This window comes from Bufo bufo, chromosome 3 (assembly GCF_905171765.1).
Source record: "Bufo bufo chromosome 3, aBufBuf1.1, whole genome shotgun sequence".
In the NCBI taxonomy this organism is placed as follows: Eukaryota; Metazoa; Chordata; class Amphibia; order Anura; family Bufonidae; genus Bufo; species Bufo bufo.
Window position 1 is genome coordinate 186945048 of NC_053391.1, and position 20651 is coordinate 186965698.

Consider the following 20651-nt stretch of genomic DNA (forward strand, 5'->3'; position numbering starts at 1 on the left):
CGATCAACACTTGACTCCTCAGATGCTGTGGTTAAAAGAGACCACAGCATCTGAGCACAAGAGCGATGTGCTCCCAGGGCCGGCATGGCTCCCTCTGTGCGGTGATTGGGTGAAGCCATTGGTTGTTTCTAATACCCTTGTTCGCTGTGAAGAAATCCAGAGTATTGAAGCTGTGGTTCCTATGGAGGCCTGTAGGTGGCAGGCTACCGACTGCATGGCTTGCCAAGGGGTGCGTGCCCAAATGTCTGTAAATATACAAATTCAAATCACCCCCCCCCCCTTTCCCCATAACAAAAATAAAGATCACTGGCATTGCCATGTCCCAAAACTAAAATATGAAATGTATTTATCCTGTACAGTGAATGCCGATTTGCAGTTTTTTCATTGCATCAACTCCCCCTCCAAAAATTTTTTTATAAAAAGTGATCAAAAAGTCATACACAACCCAAAATAGTATCACTGCAAACTATAGATCACCCTACAAAAAAAATAATAATAATTTTAAACACAGCTCTGTAGGTGTAAATATAAAAAAAGTTATTGGGGTGATAGCGATGAAAAGAAAAAAATTATTTTTTATTACGTTTTTATAATATTTTTAAGCACTAAAACATACATTAAAACTACACAAATGTGGTATCACTGTAATCATACTGACCTGGAGAACCAAGGTAACAAGTCAGTTTTACCGCATACGGAACGCTGTAAAAACAAAACCCATAAAACGGTGTGTTTTTTTTCTCCAATATCACCGCAGCTTTCCACTAAATTGTATTCAATATTAAGTGCTGCCGTTACAACTTGTCCCGCAAAATAGAACCCTCCTTACATTTACGGACATACGGAAAACTAAAACGTTATGGTTCCAGGAAGGCAGGAGTAAAAAACGAAAACGTAAAAAAAATAGAAATTTGCCGTGTCAGGGGAGAGTTAAAAGTTGTTTTTTTTTGGGGGGGGGGGGGGGGGGGTCAGGACTAGATCATTAATGGCCAGCAATATCAGATGGATGGGCATCTGACAGAGTGCCACAGGCGCTGCTCATACACCACCATGCCGTGTCCCATTGAAGTGAACGAACATGTGCGACATGGCGGTATACTAATAGGGCGGAGCTAAAAAGCACGATCTGAGGAGAATAAATAGCAGGTGACATCCTCTGCACTTCTGACCTGCATATCATTTCGCGGGTTACTGACTAGACCAGGGATGGGCAAACTCGGCCCTCCAGCTGTTTTAAAACTACAAATCCCATCTGTAGGCAGACTGGGCATACTGTGAGTTGTAGTTTTACAACAGCTGGAGGGCAGAGTTTGCCCATCCCTGGACTAGACTGTTACTTTAAATAAAGCTGCAGATTTGTCATATTCTTTCCCGGGGTGGCAGCACCACCCTGTGTGCCCACTTGTGCGGTGTGGGCCCCCCGCTGTCCAGACCCAAGAAAAGCTCAGGCAGCACACACTGTAGATCAGGGGGTCAGCAACCTTCCATCAGCATGCACACTTGCTCGACTGTTCTTAGGGCAACATTTTGGGCACGTGCCCTTTCTCTAGAACCATGGGCTACGTGTCGCCCAAGTATCATGACACCGACTGCATGGCTTGCCAAGGGGTGCGTGCCCAAATGTCTGATTACGTACTGCCTGTGCCTACGCTGTAGATATGGCCGGGTTATAATACCGCAGACATGGTGTCACCCTTGGGATCCATAAGGAATTGGTCTGTCAAGAGCTTTATTTAAAGATGCACTGGTTACCAAGCCTACAGAAACATATGTTCCTCCAGCATTACACCTGCCCCACAGTGGATGCCCTGCACATGGGCACACTTTCCAGACTTGTAATAGACTGCCCTGCCAATGCCCATGACAATAACTGACCAGGGTAAACATGCAGTCTCCAGCTTACCTGAGACACGTCACCGGCGCATTGACCCACATCACCACTCCACCAGCCTCACACACCTACCCGGTAGTAGGCTTCCGGGTTCTGACGTCATGCGTTCCAAGCCTCTACCCAATAAAGGGTTGGCCATAGAATTTGCATATTTAAAGGAGCAGTCTACGACAAAGCCAGCTTTGCGTCATGGGGGCTAATTTACCAAGCACTCTCCAGGCTGACGAGGCACAAGGCTGACTCCTGTGTATAGGACTATCGCACCAAATCAATAGGCAATCTAATTGTCGCTAGTGCCTTTAAACGCTCCTCCCACACCCCAAGGAGCATGCGCAGAGGCTACTTCCTGGCGTGGCGCCCCCCCATGTGACCTGCAGCGGGGTAGAGGAACAGGGCGGAGAAGTTCCCTTGAGAGCCCCTGCTAGCAGGTGAGGGCTGTTGCCATAGCGATGAGCGCCCCTGCTCCAGTGATCGCTACTGACGCGGCTTGTCTTCTTCTCTCCTGCAGCGCCCCTGTGCGGGGAAAGAGGAGCCATGCAGAGCGTTATCAACACGGTAAAGGGCAAGGCGCTGGAGGTGGCCGAGTACCTGACCCCTGTGCTGAAGGTATGCCCAAAGATAGAGCAGGCTGTGCCCAGGACTGTCTTGGCAGCTGGTTGCACTTTGTGACAACTGTTGTGCCCTTTTGCCCTGGCACCTCGTGGGTATGAGAGGAAGATGGCATCCCCATAGGCTTGCATAGCGTAACCTGGTGCCAGTCCCTGTTTTTGATCTGATTACTCATCTGTAACCTGAACCAACAACCTCTGCCACGCCAGCTGTTCTGAAACTACAACTCCCAGAATCCTTCTTTTAATCCTATGGGAGCTACAAGAAGAGTGCATGCTGGGAGTTGTAGTTTCACAGTCCCTAAGGTTGCTGATCCCTGCCTCAGCATCATCGTGGTCCGCACTCCCCCCAACTTCCGAGGATTATACTTTTGCCGTTTGCACTCCTTAGGGTACTTTCACACTAGCGTTATTCTTTTCCGGTATAGCGTTCCGTCCTAGGGGCTCTATACAGGAAAAGAACTGATCAGGCATATCCCCATGCATTCTGAATGGAGAGTAATCCGATCAGGATGTCTTCAGTTCAGTCGCTTTGACTGATCAGGCAAAAGAGAAAACCGCAGCATGCTACGGTTTTATCTCCAGCGAAAAAAACTGAAGACTTGCCTGAATGCCGTATCCGGCATTTTTCCCCATGGGAATGTATTAGTGCCGGATCCGTCCTTCCGGTATGCGCATGCGCAGACCGGTAAAAATGTCATGTGACGTTTCATCTAGTGATCGTCGGAGGTGTCACAATGCCATGTGACAGTGACAGAAAATCCAGTATTTTTGGTCGCTGGGGCTACACAGCGACGTAATAAAATACCACATGTTAGCTTGATGCTGCGCGATGTAAAAATGCAGCAAAGTCACAGAAAATTAGCACAGAACTGACATTAGGGAGTAAGACTACTTTCACACTAGCGGTTTTCTTTTCTGGCATTGAGTTCCGTCCTAGGGCTCAATACCGGAAAAGAACTGATCAGTTTTATCCTAATGCATTCTGAATGGAGAGCAATCCGTTCAGGATGTCTTCAGTTCAGTCTTTTTGACTGATCAGGCAAAAGATAAAACCGCAGCATGCTACGGTTTTATCTCTGGCAAAAAAAACTGAAGACTTGCTTGAATGCCGGATCCGTCCTTCTGGTTCTGCACATGCGCAGACCTTTAAAGATGTTAAAAAAATAAATACTGGATCTGTTTTGCCGGATGACACCGGAAAAACAGATCCGGTATTGCAATGTAGTTTTCTGACTGATCAGGCAGGTCAGGCAACGGAACTGCCTGCCGAAATCAAACAACGCAAGTGTGAAAGTACCCTTAGGGCACTTTCACACTAGCGTTTTTCTTTTCCGGCGCTGAGTTCCGTCCTAGGGGCTCAAATCCGGAAAATAACTGATTGGTTTTATCCCAATGCATTCTGAATGGAGAGCAATCCGTTCAGGATGCATCAGGATGTCTTCAGTTCAGTCTTTTTTTACTGATCAGGCTTTTCAGAAAACCGTAGCATGTTGTATTTTTACCTCCAGCCAAAAATCCGGAACACTTTGAAAGCCAGATCCAGCATTTTTCCCATTGACTTGCATTAATGACGGATATGGCGCCGTGTGTTCCGTCAAACCGGATCCGGCTTTTGCATGTTAAACCCGAAAAATGTGCAAAAAAAAAGTTAGTCCATAAATGGCAGATCCGTTTTTTCCAATGCAATTTTTCATTGTGATCAGAATTCAAATGTAATCCGTTTTTCCGGATCCGGCGGGCAGTTCCGACGACGTAATTGCCCGCCGGATTCAAACAACGCTAGTGTGAAAGTACCCTTAAAGTTGTATGGTCCATCAGGTCTGGATTTCTTGTGAGTATTGTTTCAGTGTCACACTGACTCACGTCGCTGCGAAGCCACGGCCACGGCGGCCATCTCATGAACTTCAGTTTTACGTCTACAGCTGACTGCGGAGGACTGCTAACAGGACTCTTTCTTCTTGCATTGTACAGAAGGTTCATATCTGTGGTAAATGTACCCGGCAGAAAATAACCGGAGTTCACCGGATCTGTCCTAGACGTTTACCGCTGGAGCACGTTGACTATAATGGAATCCGGCCACTTTCTGGCACGAATGACGCGTTTCAGACAGACAGAAACGTTGCATGCAACGGTTTGTGTTCAGTCAAAGCCCAGCAGCCGTGCCGGAAACAGTCTGGATCCCATTATAGTCTATGGGGTCTGGCGGTGAACGGCAGTATCCGTCTAGGCCAGATCCGGTGAACTACGGATCTACCGGATGAGGTTACCAGAGGTGTGAACTTGGCCTGACAGATGTTCTGCTGTAAAAACCTCTCGTGACCTGTCTATGTAGAAGCACCTAGTAAAACCGCACTGCGGTACCACATGAAAACCTCGGGTATACTTATGCTTGCAGTTTTTTTTACGTTGTTTGTGCTGTCATTGAGGTCGAGCAGTTTGAAATGACCACAGCGTGACCCAGATACCTGCTGATTTTAGGTCTCTCTGTATATTGGTGCAATACCTGCTATCGGCACCGCTGATTCATGTGGCCTCTTTTTTGTTTCCTTTTATATAGGAGTCAAAATTTAAGGAGACTGGGGTCATTACTCCCGAAGAGGTAAGTGACTTCACTGGCCGAGGGGTTAATGATTTTTGTGCTTGTGTGAAATGTACATAGAAATATATTACATCCGCCATGATACCAGCTGCTTCAGGGGTCCTACTGGACTCCATGGACTGGGCAGTGTAGCCGGAGGACCTCCATGTACATCAGTTTGGGGCTGTTCACATCTCGTTTTTGCTGTATGTCAGGCGTTTAGACCTACAGTAAAAAAAAATTATGCAATTTTATGGTTATCCAATTTTTTTTAATGGGGCGCAGTTCAGCACCATTGGGGTTGCCTGCTCCTAGGCTGGACATGCCCTTTAAACCCCGTCAGCTCCTATTACAGGGGACGTTGTAACCAACCATACCTGTCTACCGAATGGATCGAACCGCTGAGTCCGATAAGAATAAGGGAGGTGGAGTGTGTATTTATGTCCATAAGGCTTGGTGCACCTCCACAGTCATTGCTGAACAATATTGCTCTGCTGATTTAGAACTTATGACACTTAAATGCAGACCGTTCTACTTACCGAGGGAATTCACAGTCGTGTATCTCACCGTAGTCTATATTCCTCCACAAGCAAAGCTGGCACTGTCCAAATTGCATGATATTAGGAACAGTCTGCAAAATATCCATCCAGATGGAGTGTTCATCTTAGCGGGTGATTTTAACCAAGCCAATCTCAAAACTGTGCTCCCCAAATTTTACTAGTTTGTTAAATTCCCAACTAGGGGGAGAAATACACTGCTCAAAAAAATAAAGGGAACACTTAAACAACACAATGTAACTCCAAGTCAATCACACTTATGTGAAATCAAACTGTCCACTTAGGAAGCAACACTGAGTGACAATCAATTTCACATGCTGTTGTGCAAATGGGATAGACAACAGGTGGAAATTATAGGCAATTAGCAAGACACCCCCGATAAAGGAGTGGTTCTGCAGGTGGTGACCACAGACCACTTCTCAGTTCCTATGCTTCCTGGCTGATGTTTTGGTCACTTTTGTGCTGGCGGTGCTTTCACTCTAGTGGTAGCATGAGACGGAGTCTACAACCCACACAAGTGGCTCAGGTAGTGCAGCTTATCTAGGATGGCACATCAATGCGAGCTGTGGCAAGAAGGTTTGCTGTGTCTGTCAGCGTAGTGTCCAGAGCATGGAGGCGCTACCAGGAGACGTGGAGGAGGCCGTAGGAGGGCAACAACCCAGCAGCAGGACCGCTACCTCCGCCTTTGTGCAAGGAGGAACAGGAGGAGCACTGCCAGAGCCCTGCAAAATGACCTCCAGCAGGCCACAAATGTGCATGTGTCTGCTCAAACGGTCAGAAACAGACTCCATGAGGGTGATATGAGGGCCCGACGTCCACAGGTGGGGGTTGTATTTACAGCCCAACACCGTGCAGGAGGTTTGGCATTTGCCAGAGAACACAAAGATTGGCAAATTCGCCATTGGTGCCCTGTGCTCTTCACAGATGAAAGCAGGTTCACACTGAGCACATGTGACAGACGTGACAGAGTCTTGAGACGCCGTGGAGAACGTTCTGCTGCCTGCAACATCCTCCAGCATGACCGGTTTGGCATTGGGTCAGTAATGGTGTGGGGTGGCATTTCTTTGGAGGGCCACACAGCCCTCCATGTGCTCGCCAGAGGTAGCCTGACTGCCATTAGGTACCGAGATGAGATCCTCAGACCCCTTGTGAGACCATATGCTGGTCTGGTTGGCCCTGGGTTCCTCCTAATGCAAGACAATGCTAGACCTCATGTGGCTGGAGTGTGTCAGCAGTTCCTGCAAGACGAAGGCATTGATGCTATGGACTGGCCCGTCCGTTCCCCAGACCTGAATCCAATTGAGCACATCTGGGACATCATGTCCCACTCTCACTCTATCACCCAACGTCACGTTGCACCACAGACTGTCCAGGAGTTGGCAGATGCTTTAGTCCAGGTCTGGGAGGAGATCCCTCAGGAGACCGTCCGCCACCTCATCAGGAGCATGCACAGGCGTTGTAGGGAGGTCATACAGGCACAGGGAGGCCACACACACTACTGAGCCTCATTTTGACTTGTTTTAAGGACATTACATCAAAGTTGGATCAGCCTGTAGTGTGTTTTTCCACTTGAATTTTGAGTGTGACTCCAAATCCAGACCTCCATGGGATGAAAAATTTGATTTCCATTTTAAAAATTTTCTGTGATTTTGTTGTCAGCACATTCAACTATGTAAAGAACAAAGTATTTCAGAAGAATATTAAATTAATTCAGATCTAGGATGTGTTATTTTTGTGTTCCCTTTATTTTTTTGAGCAGTGTATATTGGACCGTGTTTATTGCAACATAGCAAATGCTTATACAGCATCACCTGCCCCCCATCTTGGCAGGTCGGATCATATTTCTTTGTTTTTAGCTCCAGCATACAAACCTCTTATCACCAGGATTAAGCCTACTTTGCATACAATCAGAGTTTGGCCTGAAGGAGCCACAATGAGACTACAGGATTGTTTTGAGGACACAGATTGGGATTTGTTCAAACAGGGAGCTACAAAGGAAAATCACACAGACTTAAACATATATGCCTCCTCTGTCCTATCCTATATTCAATTTTGCATGGACAATGTCACTGATACCAAAATCATTCGGACCTTCCCAAATAGGAAACCATGGATAAACAGAAATGTCCAAAACCTTTTGAAGGCACGTGACATTGCTTTCCGAAAGGGAGACCCAGAAGAGTACAAAACAGCCAGGTCCAATCTGAAGAGGGGCATTAGGGAGGCAAAGAACTGCTACAAAACAAAAATACAACATCATTTTACAAGCTCTGATTCCCGACGCATGTGGCAGTGTATCAAGTCCATTACGAATTATAAGAGCAACACCTGTTCTATCAACACCGGAAATTCTTTCTCTCCTGATGACCTAAATCATTTTTTTGCACGATTTGACAAAGACCATGAGCTGCCTATCATCAAATTAGCCCAGCAAGAGGCTCCATCATGTTCCCTGATGCTGAGAGCACATGAGGTAGAATGGGCCTTAAACCACATTAATCCCCGCAAAGCAGCTGGCCCTGATGAAGTTCCTGGAAAAGTCCTAAAAAACTGTGCTAAACAGCTGAAAACAGTGTTTACCAGTATGTTTAACAGCTCACTAGAGCAGGCCATTGTCCCCACTTGCCTGAAGTCCTCCACAATTGTCCCAATTCCAAAACAGGCAGGGGTGAAGACCTTAAGTGATTATCGCCCGGTGGCTCTCACTCCTATTGCTATGAAGTGCTTTGAACAACTTGTCCTCAGGCACATGAAGAGCAAGATCTGCACCTGCATGGACCAATACCAGTTTGCTCACAGAGCACATAGGTCAACTGAGGATGCTGTCTCACTTACCCTTCACACTGCGCTGTCACACTGGAGCAGAGAGACAGCTATGTGCGGATGCTGTTCATTGATTACAGCTCGGCCTTTAACACCATCCCTCCCAACAAGTTGGCAACGAAACTGAACAACTTGGGTCTCAGCTCACACCTGTGCAACTGGATACTGGATTTTCTTACAAAAAGACCACAAATCGTACGCCTGGGCAAGCACTTCTCTTCATCCTTAACACTAAACACTGGGGTACCGCAAGGCTGTGTTTTGAGCCTTCTCCTTTACTCCCTCTTCACAAATGACTGTAAACCTATTCCCAATACCATTATAAAATTTGCAGATGACACGACCGTGATAGGCCTAATCTCCAACAATGATGAAACAGCCTATAGGAAAGAGGTTGAGAACCTAGAGAGATGGAGTAAGAACAACAACCTCATACTCAATACCAAGAAAACAAAGGAGCGGATTCTGGATTTTAGGAAGAAGAAACGAAATGAACACCATCCCATTAGCATTAATGGTGGAAACGTGGAGATAGTTCAAAGTTTCAGATTCTTGGGAGTTCATATTAGTCAGGACCTGTCATGGATAAAAAACACAACAGAAATGACCAAAAAAGGCCTTCAGAGGCTTCATTTTCTGAGGAGTCTGAAGAAAGCACAACTCCCAAAACAGCTGCTAGTCAATTTTTACAGGTGCACCATAGAATCTGTTATCACATACTGCATTACAGTGTGGTACTACGGCTGCTCTTCTGAGGACAAGAAGACCCTCAAGCGCATCATCAGAATGGCTGGCAGAATCACTGGTACTCAGCTACCATCACTGGAGGACATCTTCACAGCTCACTGCAGCAACAGGGCAAAAATTATCTGCGGGGATCCAACTCACCCCGGCCACAGCCTTTTCATTCCCCTACCCTCTGGTAGGCGTCTTAGAGCCCTACACGCCCGCACCACTAGGCTGAAGAACAGCTTTTACCCCAAAACAATCAGTCTCCTAAATGCTCGGAGATTATTGCCCCTTCCTAGGATAGAAACTACCACAGACTGAAAGTGACTGCTGCATTCATGAACCCATGATGATCTCTTGTCTGCAGTGGTGTCTGATCAGTGTGTATATATACTCATAAGCACTTCCTACTTTGCTCTTGAGATATATATATATACTGTGAATAGTAATGCTTTCTAGTGCAATGTTTTTTTTTTTTCCTAGTGTAATGCTTTAGTTTAAATGTCAGTTCTTGTTCCTCTGTCCATGGCATCTAGGATTGCTCCAGACAACATTTCATTGTATTGTACAGTGACAATAAAGGCATCTTATCTTGCCTTTTCAGGACCACTTTGTGATTCCTCTAGGGTACTTTCACACTTGCGGCAGGGACTGATCCGACAGGCTGTTCACCATGTCGGATCCGTCCTTCCGCTATTTCGCCGCACCGCCGCTCCGTCCCCATTGACTATAATAGGGACGGGGGCGGAGCTCCGGCGCAGCACGGCGAAAGGCCGCCGGACTAAAAGTCCTGCATGTCCGACTTTTTAGTCCGTCGGCTCTCGCGGCGCTCCGCCGGAGCTCCGCCCCCCTCCCCATTATAGTCAATGGGGACGGAGCTGCGGCACGGCAAAATAGCGGAAGGACGGATTCGACAGGGTGAACAGCCTGTCGGATACATCCTGCCATAAGTGTGAAAGTAGCCTAATCTTGCAGAATGATGGGATGGGCCTGTATGACGGACATTTCCACAGCCTAGTGTTTTTCAGGCCTTGTTGTCCGCAGGACACCCCAATGTCAGGCACATTTGTCAATCCTCAGAGTTGGAATGAAAATGTATTGTCTAGCAGAATAACATGTCTCCATTTTATTTTTTTTCCCCCAGTTTCTGGCTGCCGGCGATCACCTGGTTCATCACTGTCCTACTTGGCAATGGCAAGTCGTTATTTTTTTTTAATTATGGCAAAGCCTTTGGTCATTCAATTTCCAAAGGATGCCTTTAAATAGAATCTATCAGCAGATCGACCTCCTAGGCTTCGTTCACATCAGCGTTCAGCCGATCCGTTCTCCTGTACCGTTATAGGAGCAGGAGAACGGAAAGGACGGATTCGGCACATAACTGACGCCAAACGGAGCCTACGGACCCCATAGACTATAATGGGGTCCGTTAGGTTTACGCTCAGAAGATGATTTTTGAAGCGGAGACAAAAGTCCTGCATGCACTACTTTGGTCTCCGCTTCAAAATCTTCCTCTGAGCGTAAACCTAACGGACCCCATTATAGTCTATGGGGTCCGTAGGCTCCGTTTGGTGTCAGTTATGAGCCGAATCCGTCCTTTCCATTCCCCTGCTCCTATAACTGAACAGGAGAACGGAGCGGCTGAACGCTGATGTGAACTCAGCCTTAGCTGCACTTACCCAAAGGTTCCTTAAAGTGTTCCTCTCCTTTTTAATCCACGTCCATCATCTGCTTAAATAAAGGACCAACAGTGCTTGGCTGAGCAGTGTATCCCCTGTCTGCCGCAGAGGATAAGGCTTATGCAGTGCTCCAGACTAAAAAAAATATGAAGGAGCCATTGGCTCCTAAACTGAAAAATTTAGGAGCCAAATGAAATTTTTAGTCGCCAAATTTAAAATATATATAATATAGCTGGGATGCTTAGGAGCATATAAGCCATCTAAGGCCTCATGCACACGAACGTGTATATTCTTTCCATGTCCATTCCGTTTTTTTTTTTTTTTTGCGGGTTGTATACGGAACCATTCAGTTCAACGGGTCCGCAAAATAAACGGAAGTTACTCCGTGTGCATTCTGTTTCTGTATGTCCTTACTTCTGTTCCGCAAAAAAATAGAACATGTCCTATTATTGTCCGCATTACGGACAAGGAGAGGATTGTTCTATTAGGGGCCAGCTGTTACATTCCGCAAAATACAGAATGCACACGGACGTCATCCGCATTTTATGCAGAACCATTTTTTGCAGACAGCAAAATGCATACGGTCGTGTGCAAGAGACCGAAGTCTGAGAGGACACAATAACCGCTTTAAGCAGTTCATGTTGATTAAGTCAGCTGGTACATGCCTAATGAGGCAGGTCTGTGAACAGTACCATGAGCTTTTAATTTACTTTTTTACTAGGCCATCTGAAATGACTGAAAATGACTGAAAATAATCTAACACAGCAATCTAACTCCTGTTATAGGTGCCAGAAAAAAAAAAGGTGTCAAGGCTGTCAATCATTAGTGCATGGACAGCTTAAACCAGGAGCACACTAGAAATCAGACAGCAACTGTACATATGTCATTTAGTGCTGATTTGGAAAAATATTAAATAGCAATTGATATAGCAACCAATGACGCCGTGCGCTCCTGCACTCAGCAGGACTCCGGGCCGGGATCTCACAGATGTGTGAATTCAGAAGCAGACTGCTGGAAGCGGAAGCACAAGATGCGGGAACCCAAGCCACGCCCACCCTCTATGCCGAGTAGTGTGAGGGCGGATCTTCATCCAGCAGACGGCTGCAGCGTGTCTCTGCTGGATGAAAGCCTTTTTTTCTTAGCGGCAGAGCAGCGGAGGGTTTAGGCGCAAATGGCGACAAGACTACAAAGTCTTGTCGCCATTTTGCAATTCCAAGTCGCATTGGCGACCATTTTGGTCGCCATCTGGAGCCCTGTTATGTTAGGGTACTTTCACACTAGCGTTTTTCTCTTCCGGTATAGCATTCTGTCCTAGGGGCTCAATACCGGAAAAGAACTGATCAGTTTTATCCTAATGCATTCTGAATGGAGAGCACACCGTTCAGTATGCATCAGGATGTCTTCAGTTAAGTCACTCCTATGGTATTTTGCCGGAGAAAATACCACAGCATGCCGGATCTGGCATTATTTTCCATTGAAATGCATTAACGCCGGATCTGGCCCCGAGTGTTCCGACAAAACAGATCCGACATTGCGGTCTTCACATGCTCAGACTGCAAAAAAAATTTGGGGAAAAAAGGATCCGCTTTTCCGGATGACACCGGAGAGACGGATCCGGCATTTCAATGCATTTGTCATATAGATCAGGATCCTGATCCGTTTGACAACTGCCATCAGTTTGCATACGTTTTGACGGATCCGGCAGGCAATTCCGGCATCCTCTGCCGCAAGTGTGAAAGTACCCTTAGAGGTACACATCGGGAGGATTTCCAGATTTGTACCTCAGATGGCAGGCTCCAGGATGTGCCACTGCATAGACAGAAGGTGAACATTGCTCATATATACAGGGGTGTAGCTATCGGGGGTGCTGAGGTAGCAGTTGCTCCTGGGCCCAGGAGCCTGAGGGGCCCAAAGACCCTTGTGCCACATAAGAAGACACCGGTATTATAGAAAGTGCATGCTGGTTAATTTACACCTCTGGCTGCAGGTCAAGAATTTGGCAGGGGGCAGGTTTCAATTAAATTTGAAGGCTGTGCTTCCCTGGCCACAAAGCACTGAGGGAAGAGGGGCCCGAGCTGAACTCTTGCACCAGTGCCCATGAGCCTTTCGCTACACCCCTGTTGTATACCATGCTTTATGTATTTTTTTTTTTTTTTACTGGATGTATTGAATAGCATAGTCTATTACACTGTTTATACAGTAAAAAAACAGGTCCACCACTTACCACCCCGACATCCGATATTGACACTGATGGCAAACGTCAGGTTAGTGGAGTCCTATGGATACGTCTGCACCGTGATGTGATGTTACATTTCATCAATTTGTCTGACTGTCCGTATGGACCCAAAAATGCTAACTGGAGGGAAAGGAGCACCGAGCGAAGGCCAGCACTGTGACCCCATCTTTTAAGTGATCGATTGCTTTCTGAGTTCTAACAATAAAAAATGCAAAAGTTCTTTTTTTTTTTTTCTCTTTTGAGAGGTGCACTTAAAGGGGCTTTTCCAGTCTTTAGAGATGAATGATCCTGTGTCTAGGTGATCAGTATCGGATCATTTGGGTTTGACTCCCAGTACCCAGGTTTTGGCAGTCGAGGCCATGCCAGCGTCCTGCAGCTCGGCCCCCGCGTTCACTTGAATGCTGCTGTAGCCAGCTCCGTCCACTACTCGGTGGAGAGGGATGTGTGGTTCTGGCGCCAGAGCTACTGCAGAACTGCTGATGTTACCAGGAATCATTTTGATATTGATGACCTATCCTCAATATCAGATCCTACTTGAAGGGGTCACGGCTCTCGCTGCTTCCGCTTCAGTTTCCCTGCATGTCGTGTCCTTTGGAACAGCAGGCAGTGTAATTACAACTGCTCCATCCCGTTCACTTGAGCAGTTGTAATTACACTGCCCCACCGCTTCAGAGGAGACGCCGCTGCTCTAGCACAAGCGCCGCTACCCCTTCAAACATCTCATTGGCGAGGGTGCTGGGAGTTGGACACCCGCTATTTTGTTATTGATGACCTATCCTGAGGACAGGTCATCAGTATTGCACCACTACAACAACCCCTTTAACCACCTCCGGACCGCCTAACGCAGGATCGCGTTCCAGAGGTGGCAGCGCTGCGCACAGTCATGCATATATGCGTCATCTCGCGAGACGCGAGACTTCCTGTGAACGCGCGCACACAGGCGCGCGCGTTCACAGGAACGGAAGGTAAGAGAGTTGATCTCCAGCCTGCCAGCGGCGATCGTTCGCTGGCAGGCTGGAGATGTGTTTTTTTTAACCCCTAACAGGTATATTAGACGCTGTTTTGATAACAGCGTCTAATATACCTGCTACCTGGTCCTCTGGTGGTCCCCTTTGTTTGGATCGACCACCAGAGGACACAGGTAGCTCAGTAAAGTAGCACCAAGCACCACTAAACTACACCCCCCCCCGTCACTTATTAGCCCCTGATCACCCCATATAGACTCCCTGATCACCCCCCTGTCATTGATTACCCCCCTGTCATTGATCAACCCCCTGTAAAGCTCCATTCAGACGTCCGCATGATTTTTACGGATCCACTGATAGATGGATCGGATCCGCAAAACGCATCCGGACGTCTGAATGAAGCCTTACAGGGGCATGATCAATGACTGTGGTGATCACCCCATATAGACTCCCTGATTACCCCCCTGTCATTGATTACCCCCCTGTAAAGCTCCATTCAGACGTCCGCATGATTTTTACGGATCCACTGATAGATGGATCGGATCCGCAAAACGCATCCGGACGTCTGAATGAAGCCTTACAGGGGCATGATCAATGACTGTGGTGATCACCCCATATAGACTCCCTGATCACCCCCCTGTAAAGCTCCATTCAGATGTCCGCATGATTTTTACGGATGCACTGATAGATGGATCGGATCCGCAAAACGCATACGGACGTCTGAATGAAGCCTTACAGGGGCGTGATCAATGACTGTGGTGATCACCCCATATAGACTCCCTGATCACCCCCCTGTCATTGATCACCCCCCTGTCATTGATCACCCCCCTGTCATTGATCACCCCCCTGTCATTGATCACCCCCCTGTCATTGATCACCCCCCTGTCATTGATCACACCCCTGTCATTGATTACACCCCTGTCATTGATCAACCCCCTGTAAAGCTCCATTCAGATGTCCGCATTATTTTTACGGATGCACTGATAGATGGATCGGATCCGCAAAACGCATCCGGACGTCTGAATGAAGCCTTACAGGGGCGTGATCAATGACTGTGGTTATCACCCCATATAGACTCCCTGATCACCCCCCTGTCATTGATTACCCCCCTGTAAAGCTCCATTCAGATGTCCGCATGATTTTTACGGATGCACTGATAGATGGATCGGATCCGCAAAACGCATACGGACGTCTGAATGAAGCCTTACACGGGCGTGATCAATGACTGGTTATCACCCCATATAGACTCCCTGATTACCCCCCCCTGTCATTGATTACCCCCCCCTGTCATTGATTACCCCCCCCTGTCATTGATTACCCCCCCCTGTCATTGATTACCCCCCCCTGTCATTGATTACCCCCCCTGTCATTGATCAACCCCCTGTAAAGCTCCATTCAGATGTCCGCATTATTTTTACGGATGCACTGATAGATGGATCGGATCCGCAAAACGCATCCGGACGTCTGAATGAAGCCTTACAGGGGCGTGATCAATGACTGTGGTTATCACCCCATATAGACTCCCTGATCACCCCCCCTGTCATTGATTACCCCCCTGTAAAGCTCCATTCAGATGTCCGCATGATTTTTACGGATGCACTGATAGATGGATCGGATCCGCAAAACGCATACGGACGTCTGAATGAAGCCTTACACGGGCGTGATCAATGACTGGTTATCACCCCATATAGACTCCCTGATTACCCCCCCCCTGTCATTGATTACCCCCCCTGTCATTGATCAACCCCCTGTAAAGCTCCATTCAGATGTCCGCATGATTTTTACGGATGCACTGATAGATGGATCGGATCCGCAAAACGCATACGGACGTCTGAATGAAGCCTTACACGGGCGTGATCAATGACTGGTTATCACCCCATATAGACTCCCTGATTACCCCCCCTGTCATTGATTACCCCCCCCTGTCATTGATTACCCCCCCCTGTCATTGATTACCCCCCCCTGTCATTGATTACCCCCCCCGTCATTGATTACCCCCCCCTGTCATTGATTACCCCCCCTGTCATTGATTACCCCCCCTGTCATTGATTACCCCCCCTGTCATTGATTACCCCCCCTGTCATTGATTACCCCCCCTGTCATTGATTACCCCCCCTGTCATTGATTACCCCCCCTGTCATTGATTACCCCCCCTGTCATTGATTACCCCCCCTGTCATTGATTACCCCCCCTGTCATTGATTACACCCCTGTCATTGATCAACCCCCTGTAAAGCTCCATTCAGATGTCCGCATTATTTTTACGGATGCACTGATAGATGGATCGGATCCGCAAAACGCATCCGGACGTCTGAATGAAGCCTTACAGGGGCGTGATCAATGACTGTGGTTATCACCCCATATAGACTCCCTGATCACCCCCCTGTCATTGATTACCCCCCTGTAAAGCTCCATTCAGATGTCCGCATGATTTTTACGGATGCACTGATAGATGGATCGGATCCGCAAAACGCATACGGACGTCTGAATGAAGCCTTACACGGGCGTGATCAATGACTGGTTATCCCCCCATATAGACTCCCTGATTACCCCCCCTGTCATTGATTACCCCCCCCTGTCATTGATTACCCCCCCTGTCATTGATCAACCCCCTGTAAAGCTCCATTCAGATGTCCGCATTATTTTTACGGATGCACTGATAGATGGATCGGATCCGCAAAACGCATCCGGACGTCTGAATGAAGCCTTACAGGGGCGTGATCAATGACTGTGGTTATCACCCCATATAGACTCCCTGATCACCCCCCCTGTCATTGATTACCCCCCTGTAAAGCTCCATTCAGATGTCCGCATGATTTTTACGGATGCACTGATAGATGGATCGGATCCGCAAAACGCATACGGACGTCTGAATGAAGCCTTACACGGGCGTGATCAATGACTGGTTATCACCCCATATAGACTCCCTGATTACCCCCCCTGTCATTGATTACCCCCCCTGTCATTGATTACCCCCCCCTGTCATTGATTACCCCCCCCTGTCATTGATTACCCCCCCCTGTCATTGATTACCCCCCCCTGTCATTGATTACCCCCCCTGTCATTGATTACCCCCCCTGTCATTGATTACCCCCCCTGTCATTGATTACCCCCCCTGTCATTGATTACCCCCCCTGTCATTGATTACCCCCCCTGTCATTGATTACCCCCCCTGTCATTGATTACCCCCCCTGTCATTGATTACCCCCCCTGTCATTGATTACCCCCCCTGTCATTGATTACCCCCCCTGTCATTGATTACCCCCCTGTCATTGATCAACCCCCTGTAAAGCTCCATTCAGATGTCCGCATTATTTTTACGGATGCACTGATAGATGGATCGGATCCGCAAAACGCATACGGACGTCTGAATGAAGCCTTACACGGGCGTGATCAATGACTGGTTATCACCCCATATAGACTCCCTGATCACCCCCCTGTCATTGATCACCCCCCCTGTCATTGATCACCCCCCCTGTCATTGATCACCCCCCCTGTCATTGATCACCCCCCCTGTCATTGATCACCCTCTGTAAGGCTCCATTCAGACATTTTTTTGGCCCAAGTTAGCGGAATTATTATTTTTTTTTCTTACAAAGTCTCATATTCCACTAACTTGTGTCAAAAAATAAAATCTCACATGAAGTCACCATACCCCTCACGGAATCCAAATGCGTAAAATTTTTTAGACATTTATATTCCAGACTTCTTCTCACGCTTTAGGGCCCCTAGAATGCCAGGCCAGTATAAATACCCCACATGTGACCCCATTTCGGAAAGAAGACACCCCCAGGTATTCCGTGAGGGGCATATTGAGTCCATGAAAGATTGAAATTTTTGTCCCAAGTTAGCGGAACGGGAGACTTTGTGAGAAAAAAATTAAAAATATCAATTTCCGCTAACTTGTGCCAAAAAAAAAAAATTTCTATGAACTCGCCATGCCCCTCATTGAATACCTTGGGGTGTCTTCTTTCCAAAATGGGGTCACATGTGGGGTATTTATACTGCCCTGGCATTCTAGGGGCCCCAAAGCGTGAGAAGAAGTCTGGTATCCAAATGTCTAAAAATGCCCTCCTAAAAGGAATTTGGGCACCTTTGCGCATCTAGGCTGCAAAAAAGTGTCACACATCTGGTATCGCCGTACTCAGGAGAAGTTGGGGAATGTGTTTTGGGGTGTCATTTTACATATACCCATGCTGGGTGAGAGAAATATCTTGGTCAAATGCCAACTTTGTATAAAAAAAATGGGAAAAGTTGTCTTTTGCCAAGATATTTCTCTCACCCAGCAAGGGTATATGTAAAATGACACCCCAAAACACATTCCCCAACTTCTCCTGAATACGGCGATACCACATGTGTGACACTTTTTTGCAGCCTAGGTGGGCAAAGGGGCCCATATTCCAAAGAGCACCTTTAGGATTTCACAGGTCATTTACCTACTTACCACACATTAGGGCCCCTGGAAAATGCCAGGGCAGTATAACTACCCCACAAGTGACCCCATTTTGGAAAGAAGACACCCCAAGGTATTCCGTGAGGGGCATGGCGAGTTCCTAGAATTTTTTATTTTTTGTCACAAGTTAGTGGAAAATGCAGATTTTTATTTTTTTTTTTATTTTTTTTTCATACAAAGTCTCATATTCCACTAACTTGTGACAAAAAATAAAAACTTCCATGAACTCACTATGCCCATCAGCGAATACCTTGGGGTCTCTTCTTTCCAAAATGGGGTCACTTGTGGGGTAGTTATACTGCCCTGGCATTCTAGGGGCCCAAATGTGTGGTAAGGAGTTTGAAATCAAATTCTGTAAAAAATGACCTGTGAAATCCGAAAGGTGCTCTTTGGAATATGGGCCCCTTTGCCCACCTAGGCTGCAAAAAAGTGTCACACATCTGGTATCTCCGTACTCAGGAGAATGTGTTTTGGGGTGTCATTTTACATATACCCATGCTGGGTGAGAGAAATATCTTGGCAAAAGACAACTTTTCCCATTTTTTTTTTTATACAAAGTTGGCATTTGACCAAGATATTTATCTCACCCAGCATGGGTATATGTAAAAAGACACCCCAAAACACATTCCTCAACTTCTCCTGAATACAGAGATACCAGATGTGTGACACTTTTTTGCAGCCTAGGTGGGCAAAGGGGCCCATATTCCAAAGAGCACCTTTCGGATTTCACAGGTCATTTTTTACAGAATTTGATTTCAAACTCCTTACCACACATTTGGGCCCCTAGAATGCCAGGGCAGTATAACTACCCCACAAGTGACCCCATTTTGGAAAGAAGAGACCCCAAGGTATTCGCTGATGGGCATAGTGAGTTCATGGAAGTTTTTATTTTTTGTCACAAGTTAGTGGAATATGAGACTTAGTGGAAAATGAGGATTTTTTTTTTTTTTTCATACAAAGTCTCATTTTCCACTAACTTGTGACCAAAAATAAAAAATTATAGGAACTTGCCATGCCCCTCACGGAATACCTTGGGGTGTCTTCTTTCCAAAATGGGGTCACTTGTGGGGTAGTTATACTGCCCTGGCATTCTAGGGGCCCAAATGTGTGGTAAGGAGTTTGAAATCAAATTCTGTAAAAAATGACCTGTGAAATCCGAAAGGTGCTCTTTGGAATATGGGCCCCTTTGCCCACCTAGGCTGCAAAAAAGTGTCACACATCTGGTATCTCCGTACTCAGGAGAAGTTGGGGAATGTGTTTTGGGGTGTCATTTTACATATACCCATGCTGGGTGAGAGAAATATCTTGGCAAAAGACAACTTTTCCCATTTTTTTTTTATACAAAGTTGGCATTTGACCAAGATATTTATCTCACCCAGCATGGGTATATGTAAAAAGACACCCCAAAACACATTCCTCAACTTCTCCTGAATACAGAGATACCAGATGTGTGACACTTTTTTGCAGCCTAGGTGGGCAAAGGGGCCCATATTCCAAAGAGCACCTTTCGGATTTCACAGGTCATTTTTTACAGAATTTGATTTCAAACTCCTTACCACACATTTGGGCCCCTAGAATGCCAGGGCAGTATAACTACCCCACAAGTGACCCCATTTTGGAAAGAAGAGACCCCAAGGTATTTCGTGATGGGCATAGTGAGTTCATAGAAGTTTTTATTTTTTGTCACAAGTTAGTGGAATATGAGACTTTGTAAGAAAAAAAAAAAATCAAAAAAAAAATCATCATTTTCCGCTAACTTGTGACAAAAAATAAAAAGTTCTATGAACTCACTATGCCCATCAGTGAATACCTTAGGGTGTGTACTTTCCGAAATGGGGTCATTTGTGGGGTGTTTGTACTGTCTGGCCATTGTAGAACCTCAGGAAACATGACAGGTGCTCAGAAAGTCAGAGCTGCTTCAAAAAGCGGAAATTCACATTTTTGTACCATAGTTTGTAAACGCTATAACTTTTACCCAAACCTTTTTTTTTTTTACCCAAACATTTTTTTTTTTATCAAAGACATGTAGAACAATAAATTTAGAGCAAAATTTATATATGGATCTCGTTTTTTTTTGCAAAATTTTACAACTGAAAGTGAAAAATGTCATTTTTTTTGCAAAAAAATCGTTAA

General features: G+C 46.5%; 2 protein-coding genes across 2 annotated transcripts in view; one reads left to right on the forward strand and one right to left on the reverse strand.

The window, feature by feature from the left end:
* Nucleotides 1-2055, reverse strand: part of SLC35A5 (solute carrier family 35 member A5) — a 41909-nt gene extending 39854 nt beyond the window's left edge. Inside the window, exon 1 of the mRNA XM_040423824.1 lies at nucleotides 1904-2055. The gene's annotated coding sequence lies outside the window, so the exon portion shown is untranslated. The remainder of the gene's footprint in view (nucleotides 1-1903) is intronic.
* Nucleotides 2056-2187: 132 nt separating this feature from the next.
* Nucleotides 2188-20651, forward strand: part of ATG3 (autophagy related 3) — a 52013-nt gene continuing 33549 nt past the window's right edge. Inside the window, exons 1-4 of the mRNA XM_040423825.1 lie at nucleotides 2188-2319; nucleotides 2400-2497; nucleotides 5060-5101; nucleotides 10334-10383. Coding sequence (XP_040279759.1) covers nucleotides 2426-2497; nucleotides 5060-5101; nucleotides 10334-10383 — 164 coding nt within the window. The 5' untranslated portion in view covers nucleotides 2188-2319; nucleotides 2400-2425. The remainder of the gene's footprint in view (nucleotides 2320-2399; nucleotides 2498-5059; nucleotides 5102-10333; nucleotides 10384-20651) is intronic.